This window comes from Chlorocebus sabaeus, chromosome 10 (assembly GCF_047675955.1).
Source record: "Chlorocebus sabaeus isolate Y175 chromosome 10, mChlSab1.0.hap1, whole genome shotgun sequence".
NCBI classification, from domain to species: domain Eukaryota; kingdom Metazoa; phylum Chordata; class Mammalia; order Primates; family Cercopithecidae; genus Chlorocebus; species Chlorocebus sabaeus.
In genome coordinates this window covers 3,435,221-3,447,431 of record NC_132913.1, presented here as the reverse complement: position 1 = coordinate 3,447,431, position 12,211 = coordinate 3,435,221, and the positions used below count along the sequence as shown (strand labels likewise).

Here is a 12,211-nt window from a genome sequence, read left to right as displayed (position 1 = left end):
CCAGCTACTTGGGAAGCTGAGTTGGGAGGATCACTTGAGCCCAGGAGGTTAAGACTGCAGTAAGCCAAGATTGTTACACTGCACTCTATCTAGCCTGGGTGATATAGAGTGAGACTCTGTCTTAAATAAATAAATAAATTAATTAATTAATAAAAGAATTTAAAATGGTGCAGCTACTACAAAAAATAGTTTGGTGGCTATCCACATAATTATCATGATACAGCAATTCCATTCACAGATATAGATCCAAAGGAATTAGCCACTTACACAGACGCTTGTATGCCAGTGTTCATTGCAGTATTACTTAAAACAGCCAAAAGGTAGAAACAACCAAGTATCCATCAACACATAAATGAATTAAAAAAGTGATATATACAGTGATATATACTTACAATGGAATATTATTCAGATTTAAAAAGGAATGAAGTCCTGATGCGTGCTACAACATATATGGACCCAATCACGTGCTACGTGAAATAAGCCCAACACAGAGAACATAGATTATACAATTCCAGTTATACAAGGTATCTAGAACAGGCAAATCTGTAAAAATAAAGTAGATTAGAGATTACCAGGGGCTTACTGGTTATAAAGGAGTAATGAAAAACTTTTAGAATTAGCTAATGGTAATATTGTATAACATTGTGAGTATAATGATTGCCAGTGAATTGTACACTTAAAATGGCAAATTTTATGTTACATATATTTTAATACAGTTTTAAAAATTAGTAATTGAATGTATCAAAAATCTTTGAACTGTATATTTAAAATGGGTAAATTGTATAATATATGAATTGTATCTCAATAAAGCTATTTTTTTTTTTTTTTTTTTTTTTTTTTTGAGATGGAGTCTGCACTGTTTCCCTGGCTGGAGTGCGGTGGCATGACCTTGGCTCACTGCAACCTCCACCTCCCAGGTTCAAGTGATTCTCCTTGCCTCAGCCTCCAAAGTACCTGGGATTACAGGCACCCGCCACGATGCCTGGCTAATTTTTTGTATTTTTAGTAGAGAACGGGGTTTCACTCTGTTGGCCAGGCTGGTCTCGAACTCCTGACCTTGTGATCCACCTGCCTCAGCCTCCCAAAGTGCTGGGATTACAGCTGTGAGCCACTGCACCTGGCCAAAAATGTAAAAAATAAAAAAATCAATTGTATTTCTATTGTGTACTCATTGGTATTGTAGTACCAGTGAGTATACCAAACATGAAATTAAGAAAACAATTCCGGCCGGGCACGGTGGCTCACGCCTATAATCCGAGCACTTTGGGAGGATGAGGCGGGCGGATCACCAGGAGTTCAAGATCAGCCTGGCCAACATGGTGAAACCCCATCTCTACTAAAAATACAAAAATTAGCCGAGCATGGTGGTCCCAGATACTTGGGAGGTTGAGGCAGGAGAATCACTTGAACCTGGGAGGCGGAGGTTGCAGTGAGCCAAGATCGCGCCACTGCACTCCAGCCTGGGCGAGTGAGTGAGACTCCATCTCAAAAAAAAAAAAAAAAAAAGGAAAACAATTCAATTTACAATAGCATCAAAAACAATAAGTCCTTAGAAACAAGTTTAGCAAATGAAGTGAAGAACTTATACTCTGAATACGTCAAATGAAAGAAATTAAAGTAATACTAAATAAATGGAAGGACATCCCATGTTTATGAATCAGAAGTCTTAATACTAAGATGGCAAAATTTCCCAAACTGCTCAATAGATTCAACATAAACCATATCAAAATCTCAGATGACTTATTTGCAGAAGTTGACAGGCTGATCCTAAATTCACGTGGAAATTTAATGAATGCAGAATAGCCAGGTCAATCTTCAGACAGACTAACAAAATGGAGAACTCACACTTTCCAATTTCAAAACTTTCTACAATGTTACAATAAGCGAAACAGTGGGGTGCTGGCTGTCACATATATAGAGCAATGGAACAGAATTGAGAGTCTATAAACAAATCTTTACACATACAACTTATTGATCTTTGAAAAACTGCCAAGACAATTCAATGGAAAGAGAATGGTTTTTCAACAGATGGTACTGGGACAACTGGTTAGCTACATATAATATTAAGAAAACCAAGTGGGATCCCTCTATATCACACAACATGCCAAAATTAACTCACAATAAACACCAAAATGAGGGTAATAGTTATAGGGTGGAGGATTTGTTTTGGGGGCAACAAAAACGTTCTCAAACTGATCATCATGATGGATGCCCAACTGTGACTATGGGACTACGGTAAAAGCCATTGAATTATATACTTCAAGCAGGTGAACTGTATGGTATGTAAATTGTAATAGCTCAATAAATCATTTTAAACAATGAAACGACAAAGCGTTATCATTCATGATTCCATGGATGTGACCGGATGATAAAGGAATCCTATGAACAACTGTATGCCCACAAATCTCATAATTTAGATGAAATGACCCAACTCTTTCAAAGACAGAAATGAGTAAAACATAAGGAGAAATAGACAATCTGACTAGGCCTATATCTATTTTAAATTGGATCAACAATTAATAATCTTCCAGAAAAGAAAACGACAGGTCTAAATGCTTTCACTGCTGAATTTTGCCAGACATTTCAGGAAGAAATACCGATTGTCTGCGATCTGCTTCTCGGAAATAGAAGCAGAAGGAACACTTCCTCACTCATTGTATCAGACTAATGTTATTCTGATGCCAAAACCATGCGAAGATAGAGCAAAACATAAAACCACAAACCACTGACTCTTCTGAACACAGATACAATAAAATATTGGCAAGCTGAATCTAACGATGTATCAAAAGAACTGCACATCACAACCCAGTGGGATTCATTCCAGGTATGCTGGTTGGACTGGCTGTATCAGCAATAAAAATTCAGTTAATGTAATCTACTATGTCAACGGTAGAAAAGGAAAATTCATATGATCATATCAGTTGATGTAAAAAGGCATTTGCCAAAATCTACCATCTATTCAATAGTTGAAAACTCTTAGCAAACGAGGAATGGAAGGGAGCTTCTTCAACTTGGTAAAATAAATCTACAAAAAACCCTACAGTTAACATTATAGTTAATAGTGAGAAACTGGACACCTTACCCTTAGGATTGGGAGGAAGGCAAGAATTTCCCCTCTCTCCATTCCTATTCAACATCTTTCTGGAAGTCCTAGCTAATGTACTGTCAGGAAAAGGAAATACAAATTATACAGATAGGGAAAGAAGAACTAAAACTATGTGTTCACAGATGGAATGATTGATTCTGTAGCAAATCTCTAAGAACTGACAATAAAGGCCACCAAAACAAAACAAAACACCACACTTCTGCAAATATTGCAATATGCAGCACCCAAGATTAATAACATAGAAATGTCAATTGCTGCCAGGCACGGTGGCTCACGCCTGTAATCCCGGCACTTTGGGAGGCCGAGGCGGATGGATCATGAGAGGTCAGGATTTCAAGACCAGCCTGGCCAACACAGTGAAACCCTGTCTCTACTACAAATACAAAAATTAGCTGGGCATGGTGGTGTGCACCTGTAGTCCCAGCTACTGAGGAGGCTGAGGCAGGAGAATTGCTTGAACCCAGGAGGCGGAGGTTGCGGTGAGCTGAGATTGCCCCACTGCACTGCAGCCTGGGCAACAAGAACAAAACTCCGTCTCAAAACAAAACAAAACAAAAAAACAACAAAAAAGAAATATCAATTGTTTTTTCTATATACCACCAGTGAACAACTGGAATTTGAAACTAAAAACCTAGTGCCCTTTACAATAGCACCAAAAAAATCAAACACTTACAAATCTTAGTGAAATATGTATAGGATATATACGAGGAAAACTGTGAAAACTCTAGTGAAAGAAATCAAAGATATAGATAAATGAAGGGATAGCTCATATTTGTGAATTAGAACACACAACACTGTTATCAATTATTTGCAACTTGATCTACAAAGTCTACATAACGCTAATCAAAGTCTCAGCGAACTATTTTGTAGATGTCAACAGAGTCTATAATTTATAGGAAAAGACAAAAGACCAAAATAGCCAACACAAGAATGAAGAACAAAGATGAAGAACTGACACTGCCCAACTTTAGGACTTACTATAAAACTACACTGATGTGCTATTCATCAAGGAAGTGGATCCATGGAACAGAAGAGAAGGCCCCACACATAAGTCAATTGATCTCTGACAAGAGAGCAAAGGCTTATTAGCAAAGGCTTCAAAGAGAAATCTTATTAGGATTTCAGCGGAGCAAGGAGAGGCTTTTCAACAACTGGTGCTGGAACACAACTGGATGCTCATACGACAAAACAAAACACAAAAACCCTGGCTCATGCCTGTAATCCCGACACTTCGGGAGGTAGAGGAGGGTGGATTGTTTGAGCTCAGGACTTTGGGACCAGCCTGGACAACATGGTGAAATGCTATCTCTATAAAAAATACAAAAATTAGCTGGACGTGGTGGCATGCGCCTGTAGTCTCAGACACTTCGGAGGCTGAGGTGGGAGGATCGCTTAGGTCCAGAAGATTGAGGCTGCCGTGAGCCGTGATCATGCCACAGCATTCCAGCCTGGATGAGAAAGCGAGACCCCGTCTCAAAATACAAACAAAAACAAAAAATCCTTGACAGACCTTACATCTTTCATAAAAATCAACTCAAAATGGGTCATAAACCTCAATATAAAACATGAAACTATAAAATTCATAGGAAACAGGAGAAAATCTAGGTGCCTTAGGTTTAGCAATATCTTTAAATGTCCAAAGCACAATTCATGAAAGAAAAAATTAAAAGTTGTTACTTTATTAAAATTAAAAACTTCTGCTCTTCAAAAGGTACTACTGGCCAGGCACAGCGCTGTAATCCCAGCACTTTGGGAGGCTGACAGGCTGAGGTAGGAGATTCCTTGAGAACCCCTGAGTTTGAGACCAGGTTGGGCAACATAGTGAGACCCCATCTCTACAAAAAATACAAAAATGAGCTGGGTGTGGTGGCGCATGCCTGAAGCCTCAGCTACTCTGGAGACTGAGGTGGGAGCTTTGCTTGAGCCCGGGAGGTCAAGGTTACAGTGATCTGTGATCACGCCACCGTACTCCAGTTCTGGGCAACAGAACGAGACCTTGTCTCAATTTAAAATAATAATAATAATAAAGGCAAAGATGTGAATAGATATTTCACCTGAGAGGATAGTAAAGAAGGCAAATGAACACATGAAAATGTTCAATATCATCTATCACCAGGGAACTGCAAATGAAAATGAAATACCACCACACACCTACTAGAAAGACTAAAATCCAAAAAGCACTGACAACACCAAATACAGGAACTCTTCTTCATTGCTGGTTGTAAAATGATACACCCCATTAGAGGGCAGTTTTGCGGTTCCTTACAAAACTAAACATAGTTTTCCACCTTACAACCCAGCAATCACACGCCTAGATTTTTACCCAACCGATCTGAAAAGTGATTTACACATAAAAACCTGCACACAAATGTTTGTAGCAGCTTTATTCATAATAGCCAAGAATGGAAGGCAAACCAATGGGTCCTTCAATAGGGGAGTGGACGAACTGCTGCATACTCACACACAATACCACTCAGCAAGGGAAACAACGTACTGATATTCCTGACAAAATGGATGAAGCTCAAATTGTGTTGAGCAAAAGAAGCCAGACACAAATAAGTATGTACTGCATGAATCTATTTATACGAAGTTAACGAACAAACGAATCTGTGTTAACAGGTGGTAGATCAGTGTTTTACCTTTTTTTGTGGGGGGGCGGGGTGAGGCAGAGGGGTACGTCATGACTACAGAGAGCTGCTCCTTTGAGGTTATAGAAGTGTCATTATCTTTGAGTGTTGGCTATGGGTGTATATATTTGTCAAAACACAAGATTTTGACAAATCTTATTAGGATTTGGGCACTCTACTCTGTATTTGTACAATAAAAATGATTATTTGGAAGAAAAAGTTAGTGGGGCAGTGGAGGGCTGTAATTGGATGTGGCCGTGGCGAAGCTTCTGCAGATGAATGACAAGTTTCTATTTCTTACCGTGGGGGTGATCTGAAAGTTGTTCTTAAGTAAGAATTTATGAATCTATACATTTGTTTCATGTACTAGGCTTTTGGATGTGTGGCATTTTATAATGTAAAAAAAAAATGTTTTTAAGGAGTCCATTTTATCATTGGTTGGGTTGGACTACATAATCTGTAAATAAATATTCAACCCTATAATTGTATGACTCTGTATTATTCCTATGACAAAATCAGTAGGCCAGGTGCAGTGGCTCACGCCTGTAACCCCAGCACTTCGGGAGGCTGAGGCAGGAGGACTGCTTGAGGTCAGGAGTTTGAGAGTGGCCTGGGCAACATAGTGAGATCCCTCCTCTACAAAAAATTTTAAAAACTAGCTAGACACGGCGGTGTGTGTCTGTAGTTCCAGCTACTCAGGAAACTAAAGCAGGAAGACTGCTCGTACCTGGGAGGTTGAGGCTGTGGTGAGCTGTGTTCGTCTCACTGTATTCCAGCCTGAATGACACCAAGACTATCTCAAAAAAACAAAACAAAACAAAACAACACTCGTTATGAAGACATAAAAATATTACAAGACATTTTCTTTCTAAATGTTTTTTGTAGAAGTGGGGTCCCACTATGTTGCCTAGGTTGATCTCGAACCCCTGGGCTCTCAAGACATCTTCCTGCTTCAGCCTTCCAAAGTGTTGAGATTATAGGCGTGGGCCACGATTCCTCTTTAATAAAACTTTGGGGGCTGAGGCAGGAGAACTGCTTGAGGTATTTTTGTTTGTTTTTAGACAGGGTCTCTGTCACCCAGGCTGGAGTGCAGTGGTGTGATCTCAGCTCACTGCAGCCTCTGCCTACCAGATTCAAGTGATTCTCCTGCCTCAGCCTCCTGAGTAGCTGGGACTACAGGCATGAGCCACCAAGCCCTGCTAAGTTTTATTTTTTTAGTGGAGACAGGGTTTCACCACATTGGCCAGGTTGGTCTCGAACTCCTGAGCTCAAGTGTTCCGCCTGCCTTGGCCTCCCAAAATGCTGGGACTACAGGTGTGAGCCACTGCGCCCGGCCAATAAAACTATATTCAAAAACCATTGTTTGTAGGCAAGAATCATCCCCTCTGCTTCTCCTAACTTCTGACTGCATTGTCCTCATAAGGGGAAGAAATCCTGAAAACACGATTTTCTAATCTGCACTGACTTCAAGGCTTGTACTGACAAGCTTTCTTCAAAAAAGTAACCTCTAGCCTGAGCAACACACGACATCCCACCTCTTACAAAGAAAAAAAAAAAATAGCTGGGTATGGTGGCAAGCACTGGTAGTCCCAGATACTCAAGAGACTGAGGCAGAAAAATCACCTGAGCCCAGGAGTTGGAGGTTGCAGTGAACTATGATTGAGCCACTGCACTCCAGCCTGGGTGACAGAGTGAGATCCTGTCTCAAAAAAAAAAAAAAAAAAAAAAAAGCCATAGAGAACATATCTGTAATACAGGCTCCCACATACCTGAATCCCGTCCTGCTCTAGCCAAAGACCACATGTGACCACTAAGGCGACGTGTACACTGATGAGAAACTCCAGCAAAGGAACACTATTCTAGGAGTTACACTAGATTGGCACCTAGTAAAACCTTTTCAAGTTTTCTCCATATCCTCATGAAATACTCTAGTCCGGCAGCCTCGACTGCGCCCAGGATGTCTTTAGCCTAGGCTCTGCAGGCCTGGGTGGTCTCCCCAATCCCACAGACGACAGCTCACCGTTCTACTATGAGGAAGGCTGTCTCAGGCGATCCAGGGCCTTGGTCCCAAAGGCATGGGCAGAAATGGAACACTGCCCGTCTCAAATCTGTTCAGGTCAGAGCGAAGGGAAGTGCTCCAGCCCCAACCTGGTAGCTGAAAGCAGTTGTCCTAAGGAAGGAGGGTGGTCAGGTCTTGTCTGCAGAGCAGAAGCCTCTGAGAAAAATCTTTCCTGCTCTGCCGCATGGAAGCCAGACAGAGGTGGTTGGTCTTGTGCCCACAGGAAGCGGATCTGAGCGATCTTTCCACTCATGTTAGTTCAGAGGAAGAGGAACCTGTGGAGAGGATCCACCCACCCGAAAGCTCCGCCCCCAGTACTGCAGCCTTAACAGTCCTATAATTGGACCAATTTATATCCGCACTGGGCCACAATACAGGCTCATATTTAAGGGAGCCAAGATCCAACAGATTTCACCACTGTAGCATATTCAAACTACCCTGATAAGTGGAACTCTATGCGAACAGCATAACTTCAACAAACAAAGTAGGCTCCCAACAACGTGTGAAAAACCGAAGCAGGGTAAACATTTCAGTGCAGGTCAGTGTGGCGCTGATTCACTTGACAGAAAGATGCAAACTGCGCATGTACAAAAACCTCTTTGAGTCCTTTATTAACGTCTGGAGATGTGTGGTACATACGATTAACAGCATCACACCAGCTACAGAAGTACAGAGAACCAAGAGAATGTACTTCAGAACAAGGATCTGAGAGCACCTTACGGTGTTGCCTGCTCTGAACCTCCACAAAAACCCAATTCTGACACACGCAAGACAGACGATATAACAATTTCACTTGGGAATGGTTCCTTTAAAAAAATGACAAGAACTAATAGTTCAAACCCTTTAGAGTGTGAGATGCGGCAGCTCGCTTGGTGCCGTGGCACTGCTGTAAAAGGCCAACGTGGGCATTTGAAGGTCAGGCAGAAGAACCGAATGGGGTGGGTGGAAGAGGTTTTATTTTCAGTGTAGAGAGATAACAGATGGTCCGAGTGGATACTTTCAGTCCAGGCTCAGTATGGGGCCTGCAGGAATCCACTAGATAAATACAGTCTATAAACCGGAAGGCTAAAAAACACCAGCCAGCCATCCTTGTCATTGCTTCCAACTGGTGGACACTGACGCATCCGGAGTCACTTATGACACAGAGCAGGTTTAACAGGGGTGCCCCGAACGCAAGAAGGCGGCTCACTGTGTCCAGTCAGCTCTGATCCTTCCATGCCACTGGATGTCACGGGGCCCTCTGCTTTCACATGTGAACTAAGGAACACTTCCTTTATTTCAAAGTTCCACTTTGGAAAAACCAAAACCCTCCCCCCACCCCCACCATCATTCTTCATCAATTTGCTTCCAATCTCCTGATTCTTCTGGGTCTAGACTTTTTCCTTTCGCTTCAATTTGGACACTTTTTTGACAGTCCCGTTCTTGTTCAGAAGCTTCAGGACGCGGTCTTTATGGTCTAAAACCTTAAGCATGGAGTCTCTGGCTTCACTGATCTGATCCATCACGAGTTTACACCTCTGCATATTTCCCTGAAACAGAAGATATCACATCATCAATCAGTGATCGTGAGGGCAGTACGGCTTTTTAAAAAACTGCCTGCCTTCGGGCAGAGGCCGCGTTGAGGCTTCCACACAGAGAAAACATCTTCTTGTTTCTCAGTAGTGCAGGCTGAAGCACACGTTTTTAACTGAAGATATGAGGGATACAGGGGCAACAGGAGAAGTAGGGCTTTACAGAAAGCAACTTCATAAATTGGATGATCAGAAGGGAAGGGGCTCACTCAAACCTGTATCAGTTCATTTATTCGGTGGAGATCATCATCGGTTGCTGCTTTTTTCTTTGGGATAATCCCTTCCTGCAGGTTGGTAAGTCTTTCATAGACATCATGTTCTAGATTCGTCTGCAACACACAAAAGGGAGAATATCATGACCTCGGAAATATTTTTCTATGTCAACCCCAGGCAAATGAACCCACCTTGAATCACCTTTGTAAACTGTCTAAGAGTTGTTTGGGTGACAATGTCCTTTCTCCTAAGGACTAAGATACTAAGGTTTAAAAACAGTAAAGGGGCTGGGCGCGGTGGCTCACGCCTATAATCCCAGCACTTTGGGAGGTTGAGGCGGGTGGATCACCTGAGGTCCGGAGTTCGAGACCAGCCTGACCAATGTGGTAAAACCCCATCTCTATTAAAAATACAAAATTAGCCGGGCGTGGTGGTGCGTGCCTGTAATCCCAGTTACTCGGGAGGCTGAGGCAGAAGAATCGCTTGAACCCGGGAGGCAGAGGTTGCAGTGAGCTGAGATCGCACCATTGCACTCCAGCCTGGGCAACAAGAGTGAAATTCCATCTAAAAAACAAATAAATACAATACAATAAAATAAAGGCAGTAAAGGAAACGGATCAACAAAGATTGACATTATAATTTGCCATAGTTCAGAGCCTATCTTCAAGGATAACTTTTGAATACTGCCTTGAATCCATAATTCTTCTGAAACACAAGTCTCCAAGTTTCACAGAAGTGATTTCTGCTAAGTCAGAAGTAGCCAAGGTACTACATTTTTTAGATACTGACAACAGACAGTGTTCTTCAGGTCACTGCTACTGAAAAGAAGGAAAAACTTTATGAGGTTGTTGCCTCCTCTTCACCCAGCTGGTGAAGGAGGGATTCTTGCCCTAGCGTTATAGAAATGGCCAAACATGTAAGATCCAACACTGGACAGATAAGATTAACAGCAGTTTATGAATCACAAATACAGTCATGCTCTGCTTTATGACAGGGATATGTTCTGAGAAATGTCTTTAGGCAACTTTGCTGTTGTGTGAACATCACAGAATGTACTTACACAAACCTAGATGTTATGGACTACCACATACTTAGACTACATGATAGAGCCTACTGCTCCTAGACTACAAACGTGTACACCATGTCACTGCAAGGAATAGTGCGGGAAACGGAAACACAGTGTTAACTATTTGTGTGTCTACACATATCTACACATAGAAAAGGTATGGTAAAAATATGGCATGACAGATTAAAAATGGTAAAGAGCACTCACATGAATGCAGTCTACCAGGACGGTGAAGTTGCTCTGGGTGAGTCAGGGGGTGAGCAGTGAGTGAATGTGAAGCTCTAAGACATCACTGTACGCTACTGTTGGCTTTACAAGCACTGTGCCCTGAGGCTACACTAAATCTATTAAAAATATTCTTCTTTCTTCAATAACAAATTAACCTTAGCATACTCTTTTTACTTTATAAATTTCTAAACTGTTTTAAACTTCTTGACTCTTTGGCAATAAAACTTAGCTTAAAATACATGTTGTGGGACAAATGTGGACACTGTTGTGTAGTTACAAAAAATTATCTTCTTTATATCTTTATTCTATAAACTTTGTTTTTTGAGACAGTGTCTTACTCTGTTGTCCAGGATGGAGTGCAGTGGCGCGATCATGGCTAAGGGCAGCCTTGGTCTTCCAGGCTCAAGAGATCCTCCTACCTCAGCCTCCCAGGTAGCTGGGACTAGAGGTGTGCACCACTACACCCAGCTAATTAAAACACTTTTGTTTTGTAGAAACAGGGTCCCACTATGTTGCCCAGCAGGCCTCAAACTCCTGGGCCCAAGCAATCCTTTTCCCCCAGCTTCCCAAAGTGCTGGGATCACAGGCCTGAGCCACTGACCTTGGCCCCTTATTTTGGAATTAAAAAAAATTTAACTTTTTTAACTTGTTTGTTAAAAATTAAGACACAGGACAGACGGGGCAACACAGTGAGACCCCTTCTCTACAAATTTTCTTTCCCCCCAAGACAGAGTTTCGCTCTTTTGCCCAGGCTTGAGTGCAGTGGCACAATCTCAGCTCGCTGCAACCTCCGCCTTCTGGTTTCAAGCGATTCTCCTGCCTCAGTATCCCGAGTAGCTGGCGCCTGCCACCATGCCTAGCTTATTTTTGTATTTTTAGTAGAGACGGGGTTTCACCATGTTGGCCATGGTCTCCAACTCCTGACCTCGTGATCTGCCCACCTCGGCCTCCCAAAGTGCTGGGATTACAGGTTTGAGCCACCACATCTGGCCTCTACAAAAAATGTTTAAAAATCAGCCGGGTGCAGTGACTCACACATAGTCCCAGCTGTTTGCGGGGGCTGAGGTGAGAGGATTACTTAAGCCCAGCAGGCTGGTCATGGCTGTAGTAAGCCATGATCGTGCCACTGCACTCCAACCTGGGCAACACAGCAAGACTCCGTCTCAAAAAAAACAAAAAAACAAAAACAAAAACAAAAAAGAACAGGAGAGAGGGAGAGGTACGACCCGGTCTCTGGATGACGATGTGTTGACTGGCTTATCTGAGTAATATTGGAATACTGGAAGCTGGCAGGGAACTGGAGCCTACTACTTAGCAAGGAGCAGGAGTTGTGTGCCTGGT

The 12,211-nt window shown here is 42.2% G+C and overlaps 1 protein-coding gene across 11 annotated transcripts in view; it reads right to left on the bottom strand.

Moving 5' to 3' along the window:
• Positions 1-8,378: 8,378 nt before the first annotated feature.
• The window catches only part of SAP130 (Sin3A associated protein 130), an 83,982-nt gene continuing 80,149 nt past the window's right edge, over positions 8,379-12,211 (bottom strand). For all 11 annotated transcript variants that reach the window (XM_037988131.2, XM_037988130.2, XM_037988132.2 and 8 more), the window contains 2 exons: positions 9,579-9,692; positions 8,379-9,321 (listed from right to left, as the gene is read on the bottom strand). In XM_037988131.2, coding sequence (XP_037844059.2) covers positions 9,163-9,321; positions 9,579-9,692 — 273 coding nt within the window. In that variant the 3' untranslated portion in view covers positions 8,379-9,162. The remainder of the gene's footprint in view (positions 9,322-9,578; positions 9,693-12,211) is intronic.